At 40.6% G+C, this 17,164-nt stretch overlaps 1 protein-coding gene across 1 annotated transcript; it reads right to left on the bottom strand.

Annotated features, from left to right (window-relative positions):
* Window positions 1–721: 721 nt before the first annotated feature.
* OVCH2 (ovochymase 2) lies at window positions 722–16,934 on the bottom strand. Its single transcript, XM_032240648.1, is given in 16 exon segments — window positions 722–795; window positions 2,003–2,095; window positions 2,098–2,133; window positions 2,654–2,747; window positions 5,824–5,957; window positions 6,338–6,475; window positions 7,219–7,343; window positions 7,467–7,557; window positions 9,569–9,592; window positions 11,035–11,224; window positions 11,907–12,058; window positions 12,298–12,393; window positions 12,740–12,912; window positions 14,250–14,341; window positions 15,102–15,211; window positions 16,847–16,934. Coding segments are annotated over 16 exon segments (1,710 nt in total).
* Window positions 16,935–17,164: the final 230 nt, after the last annotated feature.

Here is a 17,164-nt window from a genome sequence, read left to right on the forward strand (position 1 = left end):
AAGAGATAGACATTTCTGCCCATGAAGAACAACTTCAGCCCCTTTTGTGCAATTCCAATGTTTCTATGATTTTCCCCTTCTGACTGCCTGTTCTGTAGATTTACCTCCTTATTCAGCCCCAACAATCATGTAAGCCAATTCTGGTGTATGAGTTTGCTAGGGCTGCCATGACAAAGTATCACAAACTTGGTGTAGTAGAACAACAGAAATTTATTGTCTCATAGATCTGGAGGCTAGAAATCCAAGATCGAGGTGTCAGCAGGGTTGGCTTTGTCTGAGGGCTGTGATAAGGAGTCTGCTCCAGGCCTCTCCTCTAGCTTCTTTCTGGTGGTTTACTGGGAGTCACTGGTGCACCTTGGCTTGTAGATTATGTATCGCCCTAACCTCTGTCTTCATCATTACACGATGTTCTCCCTGTGTGTGTGTCTCTCTCTGCTTCCAATTTTCTCCTTTTTATAAGGACACTAGTCATATTGGATTAGGACCCAGGCTAATACCCTCATTTTAACTTGATTAACTCTGTATCAATCTTATCTCTAAATAAGGTCACATTCTGAGGTACTGGAGGTTAGGACTCCAGTATATTTTTGAGGCAGATGTAATTAAATCTGTATCATCTGCTTCTCCAGTTGAACCCTGGATGATATACTCTGTGTTTATCATTTGGTCACATTCCCTAAAACAGCTTACCAGAAACATTGGTTTCTCCATTTGTCCCATCTCATGTCTCCAGAAACATTGACTCATCCTCTGATATGGAGATGTTTAAATCTGGGTGTAAGAATGCTACAATTACTCAGCTCCCACAAAGACGGCCAGGGTTAGAGATTTATCAGAAAATGATTTATGAAGCTATCGTTAGAATTCTAGGGCACCTCAGCCAGCTAGACTCTATAGAGATCTCAAATGAGGAGTGGGCATTTTAACTATAACGTGGCTTTGCCATCTGCAGTTGCTTAATACCCAATGAGAATGAACAACTTGGTAAGCAGATAACTGGCTTTGTGGGATTTGGAAAGAAGAATCATGGGTGTGCAAACCTGCAAGGAAGCTGGTTAGGTAGTTCAAGTGTCCAGGGTCTGGAGTTGGTGAAGATATTTCATATTTCTGTGTCTCTGTTATGCATTGCACACTTGCTTGTGGCTAAGTGTGTCTCACCTGATTTAATCCTCACTACATTCTTATTAGGCATGCATTGTTTTCCCTTAGTAGGATTGAAAAAATATGAGTCTTAGATGACTCTTTCTTAAGATTACATATTTAGTAATGATCAGCCAGGATTCAGACATACATACAGTCACTCATTCTCTGTCCATCCCATATATGTGAATTTACCTACTCACTAAAATTTATTTATAGCTCTAAAAGCAATACTCATGTTGTTCTCATCATCATTCATAGGCATGTGAAGAGTGACAAAAATGTGAGTTGTTAGACACACATGTTTCCAGATGAGGTGAAACAAGGCAATGTTTTGCCTTCTTGCTTTAGCCTTCCTCCTATAAACAAGTGTCCTTTTCATGATCTATTTAGTACCACTATTTTTTTCTTTTTTCATTTCTGTTCTTTTTATTGGTGACCTCAATGTTTAAAATGGCCCCAAGCATAGTGCTGAAGTGCCACCTAGTGTTCGTAAGTGCCTCAAATAGAAAACACTTGTTAGATAGCTTCATTCAGTCATAGTGCTGTTGTTGGCCATGCATTTAATGGTTATGAATTCATGGTAATGAATCAACAATATATATTAAATAGGGCGTCTTTAAGCAGAAACACACATAAAACAAGGTTATATACTGATCAGCTGATGAAAATGTACCTTGCAGGCACCTAACTACATTTCTCAGAAGCGATGGCTGAGTATTCTCTTATTCAGTGTCCATGGTGACTTGTAGGACATAATTACTGCAGATGGTGAGAACTGACTGCCTCCATGTGGGGCTCTGAAGACTTATCACAAGGATTAGAATTAGGAACCAAAGAGTTGGTGACTCTATCATCTTACCTGCTTTAGGAATGAAGGAGATTGTAGCCTGAAAGCCACTGAAAGTCTCATCCTTATCCGATCAGAAGCTGATGAGCATGATGCTGGAGGGCTTAGCACAGGGGTGGGGACATCATAGCCACAGAGCCAAGCTCATTGAAAACCAACCCAGTCAAGACATTGTCAAGCACTCAGCAGATAGCCATGACGTTGGAGAGAAGACAAAAAGAAAATCATCCTTCAAGTAATTATTGTGAAATAAGCTTTTCTGCTGAATGCCACAATTCATTTTCAAAATAAAGGCAGCCCACTCCTTAAATAGGTAATTAACCCCATGATATTTCAGTTTGGTTTTCTTTCCCGAACGCTCCCACCCACAATGCTGTTAAGGGAACTGGTTCAAGACTCGGGATTTGTTTCAGTGGAACTTTCCCCTTCTGACTCCTAGTTCCTCCTGGGCCTTTCACATCTCCCGTTTCAGTGGTTCTTTGATTCTCCCTCTTTATCTTCCCTCCTCTAATGTAGAAGACAAAAGAGTGATGGTGACACCACAGGGAAGGGTGGAGGTGGTGCAGGAAGATAAAGGAAGATTGATCGGTATTCTTTTTACTCCCATCTCAAGACTGGGTCCAAATGCAAACCAGAGTGAGCTGAAGCTCACGGGACACAAACCTATTTCCTTCTTCCTTTCTACATCACTGTGCACTGTCACATAGTCGGAAGTGCAGTCTCCACTTTCTTCTATTTCCAGACTCTGAAATGAAAGCTGAGAAGACAAAAAGTTACATCCAGAGTAAACACTCTGAGTGAATTACCTGGCTTTGATTCAGCAGAGAAATTTGGATTGCTCAACTTGTTCTGGAGTAAGACTTCAGATGAGAAAGTTAGTGGACCTGTGATATAGAATCCCTTTTCCAAGGAAGGGATTCTATATCACAGGCTCTCTAACTTTTTAAAACAGCCACCAAATATGGCCTAAATCAAAGGGCAGGATACTGTGCAAATATTTTAGCTTCCTAGCAGCTCTAAGAGTTTAGAAGAGCTACCCCATGGGGATTTTTTTTCACTGGAAGCAACTAGGCACTCAACCAATTGCATATACACAAAACTGCTTCTCTGGACATCTTAGTGTTATTCACCTGGTTCCTGATGTTTCATCTTGAACCTCTAGTTCTCCTGAATCAAGACTGAAATTGGTTGTGCCCCTTGAGACCATGTCTTTCTACCCAGCAGGACATATCCAGCTCCTCTTCTCACCTACTCTGTCCTATTGCCACTAAATTTCCATGCCTCACTGCAAAATTCTGATACGGCACAGATACAAGTGATTCTAATTGCTGATATAAAACAAAATATCATCTGAGCTACTGAAAGTATTTGCATAGGTGGGCTCAGAGTCAAATGTAGTGAACTTGGGGAACTCATTACAGAGTCAAGTGTAGTGAACTTTGGGAACTCATTAATGTGCATGAAAAAGGAAATCCTTGTATGAGTTAGAGTTGATTTTGGATACTAAGCTTAAATGTAAACCTCAGCAAAATTCTCAAGTAGATTATTTTGTTATGATGAATAATGACCTAGAAAAGAAAGGTGATCACCTGGAATCAAGCTAGGTTCACCAAGAATAAATCATGACAAACCTTTTCTCATAGTTTCTATCATCGTGATGCTGATTGACAACATAATATTTCATTTATCTCTATCCTTGAGATCTCCATTTTTTGCTGTCTTAGAAACTTAGCAGTAAATATCTTTATGCATTTGCCTTTTTTCTTCTCTTATATTATTCTGTGCATCGGCACTTGTTTTGTATTAAGCAAAGGGAGGAGTAATATCTAGACAGAAGGAGCAGTGTGAAGGAGGAACAAAGAAACAATAAAAAGTGATCTTGGAGCAGTTTGGTGAGCACTAGCCAATGGAATTTGAAGTGAAGAGTGGTGGGAGAAAGGGCTGATGAAATAGGAGTTTGAATTTTCACATACAGATGATGGGGATTCAATGGGACCCGGACTCCGAGCAAGGTGCAGAAAGGATTGTGTGGATGAAATAAAACTGGAGGCAAATAATTATTAATGGTGAAGGTAGGTTTGGGGAGGGGGACATGTATCAGAAATAAGATTCATTCAAACATTAAACCCTTTCTGGGATACTTTCTGTGAAGGGGCCCTTTTGTCTCCAAGTCAAATGGTAAGCACATTGCTATGACTTGTAACACCGATTTTCAAATTACTATCTTAGATGAGTCCTGCAAAATGATGCTGTCACTGGCAGGGTATGAGAACATCACCTCACTGGTGCACCACACTCAAGATTTAAATATTGAGGAGATATTTTTCAATCGCTTCTGGCTCTGGCATTTTCAGATTTTCAACTAAATTTCCTCTTCTTCCTCCTCCTGGAAACATGCTTACAGCCTAAATTTTATCCTCCACCACTAACAACAAATTTTTCTTAATACTGCTGAAAGTGTGGCCCCAACTCTGTTTAGGTTTGAAGAACTTTTAGAAAGAAATCTATACTAACTGCCTCTGTATCATCTTTTCCTGCTCACTCATAAATCCTGTGTGGTCTTCTTTCTGTCATTAATATCTGACTGAACGTGATATTTCAGATACCACCAATCCCAACTGCTCTCAATTGTTCAATTTCCAATCTAATTATTCTGCCAGCTTAGGGAGGTGTGGGGTGGGGACTGGACACTTCAGTTCTCAGTTCTCATCTCTTTAAGTTCTAACTTTGTGTGGTATCCAAACAATTGGTTACGTCTTTCTGTTTGGTTTGGTTTGTGTTTTAAGTTAAAGGCTGCATTCTCCAGGCTGACATAAGAACATATCAGTTTGGTTCTCCTCCTACATCTCAGAGCTCTTTCCGTATCTTAACTACATGAGAACGCTGGAACCTCATCATCCCTCACTCCTCTCCCCTTTATTTTCTACTCTCCATTCTCTCCATCATACACTGTCTTGTTTTCAATTATTATTTTAAGAGGAAGACCTATAAGAAAATGCCTCACTCCAATCTCACCCTGACTGCAGTCTTACTTCCACCTCCCTGGTGATACCTCTCTGCAGATTGTTCATTAGTGTTTAATGGACAAACAGCCATAAACATGGCTAATCAAATGTGGAATAAACTCCATTTCAAGCCGTTCAAAGGCCTCCATACATTGACTTCTGCCTTGCTTTTCACTGCCCTCTCCAGGATACCTAATACCCTCTTAAACCAGCGATTCCCTGAGCCTGTTCTGCACTGCATCCTCTAGGCTTGCTCTGCCCTCTCTGCTTCAAAGATGCTGATTTGGACCTGATTGTCTTTGACTGTTGTTATCTCTAATTTACAGTGTGATTTGTGAGCAGTTTAATAAATAAGGAAGAAATGCTTGTTTCTGGGAGGGACTCAGAAAGTCACCAGTACAAAGATTTTTGTGTTTTTTTTATTTTTTGATACGGAGTTTCACTCTTGTCGCCAAGGCTGGAGTGCAGTGCACGATCTCGGCTCACTGCAACCTTCATCTCCTGGGTTCAAGAAATTCTCCTGCCTCAGTCTCCTGAGTAGCTGGGATTATAGGCGCGCACAGCAGCTAATTCAATACAAAGATCAAAGCAGCACTTTTTTTTTTTAACAAAAAGGAAAAAGCACAGTGTCATCTAGTGGTAAACGTGTGTAGTTTCACGGGAAACTGGGCAGACCCATTATTCATCAAGTATTTATTGACAGCTTTGTGTGTCAGATGCTGGGTTCTAGGTAGTGAATAAATCATATAAAACCTCTGATCTCGTGGTGCTTATGTTAGCTAGTTTGTGAATTTGCCATAGCTGAGTAAAGACAGCTAAAGTCAATACCTTAATTAGATGATGTTTAGGGACTTGAAAAATCCAGTTACAGTTAGCCATGTCACTGTAGTTTTCAGGACAGTTTAGACTCTGTATGAGGCCTTCTTCAAAAAGGACAGTTAAGTAACTGCAACCTGAATCTGAAACATGAGAAAAAGTCCAAACAGATGGCACCATTTAAGTAAAGAAGAATTCTCAATGTTCTCCCTCCTGTCTCCTGAAAATGATGCCTATCAGTTGCAGTTTCAGACATTGTCAACAAGAAAAGAGGTCGCGCATGATCCTCCAGAACTCTTCAGGCCTTCTGAACTCACTTGGATGGGCGATCACTACGAGCTAGTGGGGTGAACTCGGGTTGAGGGGGAGACTGCCCCCTGTTCTCTAGCTAGCCTGTGCCCCTCTTCCATGTGGAGCCAGTTGGGCCTTGGGAGAGGGATCCCTGCCTCTCACCTAATTCCTATGGGGCCTAGGCTTCTACAGAAGGTGGGGATAGTTATGTGATAAAAGTAAATGGTTTTAACAGGAATGTAGTTTGGCTTAAGGGTTTTATAGGTAAGATTAAATCCAGTTGCATAATCTGTGGCATCAGAGATGAATTTCAGCCTTAGAAAATTAGAGCCAGCAAGAATGGATGAAGGGAGGCTTTCTCCACAAAATTTTCCTGCAGGATGAGAAAAAAGATTCTTTGTTCAGCGTCTAGAAAATAGTTCCCATTCAATGATTTAAGAAGAACAGAACTTGCCATGATATTTCAGGATTTTCCAATCTCAGTCTTGGCACAATTGACATTTTTAGCCAGAACCTTCTTTGTGTTCTTACTGTCCTGCATCTTTTGTAGAATGTTTAGTAGCATTCCTGACCTCTACCAGTGACAATCCCTGCACCTGTGACAACTGAAAATGCTTCTCAGTCATTGTCAAATGTGTCCTGAGGGTTAGGGGTACAATATCACCTCCAGCTGAGAACCACAGAAACGCCATTCCAATTCCGTTTCTTATAAGTAACCTGTTTCCTTCTCATGATTGTCTATTTGTATTTTCCTTCTTAGCTTGATGAGGCAGGGAAAGGTCGTTTTCACAGCTAGGAAAGCAGTGACCTGTCTGGAGGTCCTGAGAGGCCCTGGAATATATCTAGAGTTTATTCTTCAGGGGTTCCACGTCTGGCAAATAGGTCTAGGAAGCCTGGTTTGATGTGAAACAGATTTGGCAAATGAATTGCCCTGTGACCTCGCAGCCATCAGCCAGGCTCAGGTTTGGTTCCTTCTCACTCCCCATTCTGAGTCTCAAAACTGAAGTCAAGCAGTGTGGCATTTACAGATGGCTCAGTGCCACACATAAGATAACCAAGGCCCCATTCAGCCCACTTGGCACTGGTTTCCATTTGACAATGTGAAAATCCACTCACCGATGGATCTGTCTTCTAAAGAATATGTTGACAGGTAATTGTGGTGACAAGATTCAACGTCTAGGTGGGCAAAATGGAGCAACATATGCAATTCCTCTGGCACCAGCAGGGTCCAGACACACTGTCTGTAGGCAGATCATGGAGAGGGCGTCATTTCTAGACAGAAAATTACTATCACAGTCCAATTAGTGGGCACAGCCAGACTGGAGGTGGGAGTAAGGAGGAGGAGTGCAAAGGGGGTTACTCACTGCTTGCTCTCATAATAAAGGTGGAGGCTTTCTGGGAAGTGCAGCTCCCCCTCAGCCCCACTGACTATGCCATCCTGCTCACTGCACCAGGCTGGGAGGGAAAGCCAGGAAAGTCAGGGTGAGCTGTGTAGGCTTACCTCAACAACCCCTTCCTCCAGAAGCTGCAAACACCAGAGTCTCCTGGTTCTTCTTGATGTACTCTTTGTTCTTCATGAAATGTTCTCCTGTCTTTGCTTCTATGATGCCTTTTAGGCTCCTTTTAGATACTGCTTGACTTTGAGATTCTATTATTGGTTTTGGTTTTCCTTTTTTAACTCTTCTCTCTTTTTTTTTTTTTTTTTTTTTTTTTTTTTTTTTTTTTTTTTTTTGAGGCAGGGCCTCAGTCTGTCACCCAGGCTGGAGTGCAGTGGCACGATCACAGCTCACTGCAGCCTCAACCTCCCGGGCTCAGACAGTCCTCCTGCTTCAGTCTCTCAAGTAGCTGAGACCACAGGCTCATGCCACCACACTCGGCTAATTTTTTAAAGAAATTATTTGTAGAGTCAGAGTCTCACTTTTTTTCCAAGGCTGGTCTTGAACTCCTGGACTCAAGCAATCCTCCCACCTTGGCCTCCCAAATTGCTGTGATTACAGGCATAAGCCACCTCTGGCCCTTTACTCTTCTTTTGCTGACTTCATACTTTTTCTGTAAGTGCAGGTATTTTGCAGGTTTAAGCATTCGTCCTCATCTGCTCTCTCTCTATGATCCCTTGGACCAGTTTCATTCATTCATATCCTTCATTTCAGATGTCATCTCTACATTTCTGAACTTCGGGCCTGATTTTTATGACAGTTTCCTAGCTATCTTTCTCAGAACTCAATATGCTATAAATAGAATTCCTTGGGTCAGCCAAACTGCACCCACTTCTGATTTTATTATTTTTGTGTGCCCTTTTCTTAGTCTCTTGTGCTCAAAACTTTGGTACTATATTCTATTCCTCCTTCTTCCTCATAAACTTTCATCTAATTGGCTCCAAATCCTCATTTTTCTTGTTTCTATTCCCTCCTTTTCATTTTGTGGATATTGCCTTGATTCAAGACTTCATTTCTTGTCTCTCAAACTAATGCAGAATTTCATACGTTCATGCATGAGTCTCCTCTCAACCCAGTTTTTATGCTATTAAAGTATAGTTCAAATCTGCTTATCTAATTAATCAGCTTTCTATTACTCAATAATATCCAAACTTTTTTTGGCTGGTATTTAAAGTTTCCATGGTTTGATCTCAAGTTATGTTTTATTATTCTACTTCACAAGGCATCATCCCATGTCTTATACTTCTGCTGCTTTAGCTGACTTAGACCCTACATTTTTTTGGTCTCCATCCTTAATATCCTTCCTTGAGTTGGAATATTTTTCTTTACCCATATTTCCTTTCCACCTGACAAAAACCTACTCCTCCTTCAAGGCACAGCTTCAACGATGTCTGTACATCAGAGCTCCCCTGTGAATTTGTTTTCAGCTAGAAGCAGCCTCTCACTCCTCTGAGCTCTCAGGATACTATTTTTCCATATTGCTCTTTGTAGATCTTTCCACAGGTTCAAAGAACCACTGGAGATTTGAGCTACAGTGTCTTAGAGACCATCTGGCCCACACTATATTCTTTATAGATGAGGGCCAGAGTTAGGAAAGGGCTCGCCCAAAGTTACAGAGTGAATTCATTGCAGGATCACAATGTAACACAGGGGATGGGACCCTATATAAGTAGGGACACTTTCAGGACAAGGTGTGTAGCTTACTGACTACATCTGCACTGCCTTGTCCTCTTTCCTTGAGTCTCTGATTCAAAGCTAGTGTTTGGCAAATGTTGGCTGAATTGAGACAGAGCTCTGGATTGCTAAGAAATGAAATGGGGCGGGGTGGGGGGCAACTGAGGCTTCTGCTGGGCATGGGCTTGCCTGGACTGGCCATAGGCAAGTCCATAGCTATAGGCACTCCAGGTGGTAGTTTTAGACCTACTGAGCATGGAGCGCTCTTGTAGAGGACGCCTTTCGATTCTAAAGGAATTTGAAATGCTAGATGTTAATTTGTGCTCCCGGTGGAGCAGCCTACAAGGAATACCCACCTCTGGAACTCTTTCTCCAATTCCCTGGGAAAGAAAAAGAACGATGTAATTGAAAGCCTGTGGAATCCTGAACAATACTTCAAGAAGTTAGCATCTCCTTGGCGCCAAAAAGATTTTTAAGTCAATATTGCAACTAATAAAAATCTTATCTGTGGAAAGAAGGGAAGGGATAAATTGATAAAGTGGGAAAGGGGCTCTGGTGTTTTAAAATGATTAATTCTCTTTATTGAGTGGGCCAATAAGAAATAGTAATTAACTTAAAGATTTCACAGAGCAAGTGGTTGTTTTATATAAGAACAGAGGCTAAAGATGGAAATAATTTGTTCATAACTACAAAAGAGTTAAAACTTGAACTGAGGGCTCAGATACCTGCCACTGCATCATACACTTGAAAAGAAACTCAAATTCTTACTAAACTTAATTTAAATTAACTTCTTTAAAAAAGGATAAAAGCCTTTTTGAGGATGGAAGCCACCAGAAAAGAAAACAATTAGGTCGGATTTGGAGGTAGCAAAGAAGCTGTAATTAGCTCACTAGTCAGTCTATTATGAGTCAGTCTCTCAATATCTGTCAGGGGTTGGTTTCAGAACCCTTGCAGACACCAAAAATCTGAGGATGCTCAAATCCTTATGTTAAACGGCATAGCGTTTACATATAACCTAGGCTTGTCTTGCCCTATGCAGTACTCTAAATTCTCTAGAGTACTTTCGATACCTAAGACAATGTAAATGCTATATAAATAGTTGTTATACTGTATTTTTAAAATTTTTTATATTTATTATTGTTTTGTTATTTTTATTGTTTTTATTTTTCTCCAAATATTTTTGATCCACACTTGGTTGAATCTGCTGATATGGAACCTGCAGATGTGGAGGGCTGGCTGCATATAGATCCTAACTTTTTCAGACTTACTATACCTGGATCCATGCCAGGGATTCTCAATGTTGGTACTATTAACCTTTTGGGTGGGATCATTCTTTGTTGCAGGAGACTGTCCCGTACTTTGTAGGATGTTTAGCAGCATCCAAGGCCCCTACCCACTGGACACCAGAGTCACTCCTCACACCTGCCAGTTGTGACAATTAAAAATGTCTCCTGATACTGTCCCTGGGGGCAAGATTGCCCCTGGTTGAGAATTACTGATCTGCTACAGTCCGCTGGATTTTGTTGAGAAATAAGTGGTGAAAGCATATCATCAACGGAGATAGTTTCAATTAAAGGCCAATTTGAGAAGGTCTAGGATGGATGAATTCATTTTTCATTGAATATTTGCATGCTGCTCCACATACCATATTTTGCTCTTGTTTTATTTAGACTTGGTAAATCTCACAATCCTTGTGTGCTACACTGAGAACAGAGATAGAGCCTGTCTGTTCAAGTGCTCTGATTTGCCAAGACTCTGCTGGTGCTCTCTCTGGGCCCTAGCAGAATGGCAGCTTCTTAACCTTGTGTGATGGCTTAGTTACCAGTTTGGATGTGTTCGCAGATCCAGGGAAGCACTTTACTAAGGTCTGTGAAGATCCCAGGGGATCCTTGATCATTTTTCCTCACATTGTTTCTCCAGCCTCGACCACAGCCCAAACCCCAGGAAGTCACACCAGCCAGAGTCCAGGCCCCTTTCTTATTCCGGCACATGAGTGAACCTCCTGAATCTCCCTGCAGAGGGAAAAAGCCTCTGTTAGCATCACTGTCAGTGTCGGTGCCCCAAAGGGCTCCCTTTCTCCCCATAAGGATGCTGGAGGAGGAACAATGACACCTCCTCACTTCTAATAATTTAGACTCAGAGACCTGGGTCTAAAGATCCCAGCACAATTCCCATATGGTTCTCAAATATCACTGGAACCCAACAATCCCACCTCCCTTTTCCTCATCCACAGCTTTCATCAAAGCAGCAGACTTTCTTCTTTCTCCTGTCTCACACTGCAGACCCAGAGAAGTCTTGGCCAGCAATGAAACTGACCTCAGGTCTTGGTTAGCAGGAAGAATGGAGGCAAGGTGTAAAGTTCCCAACATCCACAAACTGGAAACTTCTAAATAGGAAAGAGTCAGCCATCCTTCAGGAATAGGAGTACACTGAGTTTATTCTTGGCATTATCTCTCTATTATTTGGGTCTTTTGGAAAAAGCAGAAGACCTCTTTTAAATCACACTTCCTGCTAAAAACAGATTGTTTCCACTATCCCTTTATTTTGACGTAACCTCCCTTGGTATTACTGATCCTTCTTTCCAGATTCCTGCCTTACCTGGAATCAGTCTTCCTGTAGCCCCTCATCTGAACCTGATAACAAAACCAAAGGAAGCCTTACCTAGGGCCTGACAGCCCCGCTGCTCCCACTCACCTGACACGCATCTCTCCCTCCATCAGGAAAGCCTGTGCAGAGAAAGGTCTTCCCGCTGATGGGCCTCTTTAGCATTAACAGAGCTTCCACACACTCCTCCTGGGTCAAAATAGGCAGATTCACTTCCTGCAAGACTTGTGAGAGGACGCCATCTGAAAAACATAGAGACAGAAGCCCCAGCAAGAACTCTTTCACCCTTTTTGAGTTAGAGATGCATCATTCGTGTTTATGTCTTTTGGAAAGACTTGCATTTCTAAGTACAACGTGACATTCTCTGTCTTTAAAAATGTATGCACAATTGTTTTAAATAATGGATTAAAAATTCCATTTTCTGGTTGCCCACCAGAAAGTTCTGACCTCTGATTAAGAGGAGTGGCACACAAGTTCTTACCTTCAGTCGAGCGGCCCCAGCCTGCAGTTGTACAAATAAAACCAGCCTCAAATTGTTCCCATGGCTCTGGAAGACATATGGGCCCCACAAAATGGCCTGAAGAAAAGAGCAAGGTAAGGCTTATCTTATTCATGAAGGAGAGGACACTATAAGCCACTCACCTGTTGGCACCTAGGTAGTCCCCTAAAGACCTCATAAGAGTTGTGATAGCTCTGCCTGGCATCTCCAGGGGGTCACTTGTGAGATAAAGAAAACCCTCTCCTGACTTCATGTAATGCTACCTCCAGAACCGCAAGCAAAAAGAGTTTCAGGCAGGGCTCTTCAGCCCAAATACCTGTCTCAAAGTGCATGACCGAGAACATATACTGCAGGAAATGTGCTATGGCACAGAGGTTATAGAGAATATAGGGTAGACAATTCAAAACGATCCTCAAATATTTACCAAACTGGAAGGCTCCAGCCATCTTCAAAAGGGCAATGTCATAATCCATTGGTTTCTTGATGGAGAAATGTGGATGTATGATGACAGTTTCAATAGTGAGACTTTGCTCTCCCGGCTCTGTCTGGCTTAAGTCATGTTCTCCAGCAGTAACATTCAAAGTTGGCACAATGTTTCTATGGAAAGCAAACAGTAAAATGAATGAATTTCATTGTGCCTCTGGGTACAGTTGCAATGATTGACAAACTGGCTTCTTTTAAATGATATGGATAATTAATATGCGGTATGAGGCTGCTGAGTAGAGAAAGTGAGAATAATTCCAACACTATTAGAAAAAAATCCAGTAGAGGACTAGTGAAGAGTGGATTCATTTATAGCCAAGGGTACAATGAATTTAATACTTTGCAATGTAATTTGAAAATATCTAGAGATGTACATACATTGTAGTTCAGGAGTCTACAGCTATAGGGGACTTTATTCAGCTACCCTGAGAGGTTGACCTGACCTAATACCCGTGAGATCCTTTGGGAATGATTTGTGATTCCCAGTAAGTATACGACTTCAATGTTAGAGATCCTATGCTTAGTGTATATTATAAAGTACAGACTGCATTATAACTAACTATAATGTTACCTGAAAGGAACTAGGTGGTATGCATTGAGATACATAAAAACTTCAGCTTGCCATCCTTTGAGACCCTTCATTCCCAAAAGTGATGCTTTTATACAAAATTGAAAAAGGCTTTTTTTCTGGGTAAAGTTCCCTGACTCTTGGCCGAATTAGGTACCTAACTTAACACATAATGTCTATCTTACCTACCACTTGCCACATTGCTGTGAGATGATCAGTTGACTCTTCTTTTAGACTATCAACTCTCTGGGAGCAGAAATCCTGTCTTAGTCATTTTGGTATCTTTGGTACTCACTGGTATCTAGCACAAAGTAAACATCCAGAAAATGTTTGCAGACTTGAAAGAGTGATTATGCAGGAACATGATCTTGATTACAGCCTAGGACATACCCAGAACACTGCCAATAATAGAATATAGGGATCACACAAGAAAGTGAGTAAAGGGAAGTTGTTGGGTTGAGGCCCAGAGAGGCAAGATCAATGGGAAGACAGGGAGCCTACTTTCTATTTTACTGGTCTCCCTTTGTTTTCTTTTATCCATTTCTTCAGGTGCATAATGAACAAGATGTTTTTTCACTGAGATTTTAAGAAAACTTTCACAAATCTTGCTTTGTAATGCTTTTATATCTGACTTGTATGATATTGTTAACTTCCAGTTGTTTTAAGTAAAAGAGAATTTTACCTCTGAAAAGAATATATGTTATCTACCAAGTGCCATCTGACAATGTCACCAAGCCCCATTTGTGTCATGCAATTAGAATTTCCTCTATTAAAGCAATACTCACCCATCACGTAGGTGCATGTTTTAATAGAGTTATTGCTGATGATTCCAAGGGCAAGGAAAGGATGGTCTAATCGTCACCATAGGCTAGGCCTTTCCTACCTTTTTGCAACGCAGTGAGCAGCCGTGATCACCCACTGTGGCGAGACAATGCTTCCTCCACAAATATGCTTCTGCCTTTGTTTCAGAGACACCTAAATTGCAAATACCTTTGAGAGCAAGTTCATGCCCTGGGATCCCCCTAAACATGGTGATGAAGTCTATTCTCAAAACCAGACTTAGATACCTCACTCATAAATATCGGGAATCATAGACTGTGAAAGGATAAAGCCCACACACTACCGCTCAGAAAGAAGAGTGGTGCTAGCAACTGTATAGATGAGAGGTAGTTAATTTGAGATGATTGGCTGTAAAAATGTCAACAGAGGTAGCAGTTAGAAATGTTGGTATGTATTTACTTATTTTTATAACACTGTTGACCAAGACCTGTTGCTCTAACAATATAAACAGTGTCTGTGAATGAAGATAAAGGAGTATAAGATATAGTAGAGTCCAGCTGAAGAGGTTTGGGACAAAGGCAAAATGAGGGCTGGGGAGCCTTTCAACACATGCTCCAATTTCTCTAAGCCTCTTAGGGAAATGGTTTGGATCTACCATTTTTATCATACTCTTAACTAACTATTTGACCCCTATAGCTTCTTCAAGCCTATTCTTTATTCTACCTCTCCAATATACTTTCTAATTTTTGCTTATCCTATTTGATTTTAAAATGACTTACTAAGTACAAGTAAATAATTTTTTCTTATGACATTCATCACATGCCATTATGACTATTCTGTGTCTTTCAACCCAGCTAGGCTGTAGGCTCCTCAAAGATGTAAACTTAACCTTAGAAATATCTATACCCATAAGATCTAGCACAGTTTCTGATGCATAGGAGTCCCTGAGACTCACCTGCCATGGATAGGAACCCTTCTCCACTTGGCTTCCTCCAAGAATGCGACTGAAAATGTTAAAGTAATTCCAAGGCTCTACGTTAACCAGACTCTGCCCACAATTGGGAGCTGAGAAAAAAATGAGACAAACATTAAATGATTAGATGTCTTCTAGGATTGAGGGCATATCTTCTCTATTTCATCCATGAAATGGAGTCTGAGACCATAGTCTATGGTGCCTAGCGCACAGTCAGATATCAATAAATCTTTATTGGATTTAATTCTCCTGCAGGATGGAAAGTGATAGGTTGTTTAAGGAGTGTAGAGTGAAGTGTTCTGATTCACAAGTCAGTGCTCAGTTAGGGGGTTGCCAGGTAACAGAAGAAACAAAATCCTTCCTTTTTATGTAAAAGACTTTGTCCCTGAAAAAGTTGTTTTCATTTCTTTGCCCTCAATGCATTTTCTGACTCCTCAGCCAAGAGATAGGCTAGATTAAAGATGTTTACCACCACCTGGCATCTCAGGGATAGCACATCTTCTGTCCCTCGTGGAGGTCATCCTTTTCCATATTTCAAAGGAGGATTAGAACTAGGCTTGCCTCATAATCACCATGCTTCATTGCCTACCTAGATTTTGTAATTCTTGTTCCTCAGCTTGCAGATCACTTCAACCAGGAAGTCTTCCTTGATTTCCTCAAACTGGGTTTGCCTCTCTCCTGTGTTGTGTAGCACTCTTTCTTTGCCCCTTTTATAGTTCTTGCCATGAAGAATTGTGATAATGAATTATTTGCCTCCATCATTGAACTATGAACTACTCGAGGGAAAAAATTTGTCTTATTTACCTCTGTATTTTTAAGGTTTAGCACAATTCTCGGCATAAGTAAGCACTTAGAAATGCTGGATGGATGAACAAATGATTTTTCTTGAGAACATATCTTTAAGAGCATAGCTATTTAGATCAACATGTTAAAATATTCAAAGCTCTTTCATACAGCTTCTTATTTAATCCTACTCTACGCCTAATAATGAAGCACTGTTAACCCCACATTGCAGATGAGAAAACTAAGAATCAAAGAGATGAAGATGCACAGCTGAATAATGGCAGAGCATGGATATAACAATAAGTGTTTTAATCCTGAACCTAGTGCCAGGATGACACTGGATTAAAAGCTTGTTTTCTAACTGTTTTAGTTGAATGAGTCATAAATACTTTAAATACAAAATTTACCATTTCCCAAATTCACTGAAGCAAAGTCAGAAAACATGTTGTTTCTAAGGGCTGGCACAAGTCTGACCATGGAGAACTCTGCCAAGAACTGTTTTCAGCTTAAGTGAATTGAAGGGGGAAAAAGACCATTTACAATATACTACAGTGAAAATGCTTTATATTTCTCAGCAAGATGATTTTGCAAAAGATTAAAAATGCTTCCAAATCCATGCTGATTTCCAGACTTTGCTCTATGAATGAAGATGGGATTATGTAATGGGTCCAAGTGAGTGAACAATCTCAGTTCACTTAGTGAAACTAAGTGAAGAAAACAGGGATTGTTCACTTAATTGGAAGCATTAGTTACATTCTATAAATGTTTTGCCCCATGTCCTATGCTGATTGCAGGAGATAAATCCAAAATAATTGTTTAAAAACAATTAGATCTCCAAAATATATTTGCTTCTATTTTCCCAAAGGAACATGGAGTGGAGTTGTGATGTACATTCCCAGCAAAGGTTCAGACAAAAGTAATTATAGAGTTCATTTGAAACTTACCTTTGGGGAGTGAAAGAGTTGCAGATTTACCTTGTTGAAAACAGATTATTCCTAATAGTAAAGTCAGCTTGTTCCTGCTTATAAGCATTTTGAGACTCATAGTTTTTCTCTGAAGTTTTTGAGAGACTAAAGTGAACAAAAATAGGAAGCCTTGAGAGACCAGCAATAAGCCAATTTAAGACAAGTTTATTCATTAACCAAGACTTGGTGTATTCAACCATGTCCAGCTGATGTTTCTGAATATAGCGTTTTGCAAATCTCTTTTGCAAGACATGGAGAAACAACCACAGAAGCAAAGCCTTGATCAAGCAGTATTAC

This window comes from Sapajus apella, unplaced genomic scaffold, assembly GCF_009761245.1.
Source record: "Sapajus apella isolate SASKATOON/1434 unplaced genomic scaffold, GSC_monkey_1.0 scaffold47, whole genome shotgun sequence".
Lineage (NCBI taxonomy): Eukaryota > Metazoa > Chordata > Mammalia > Primates > Cebidae > Sapajus > Sapajus apella.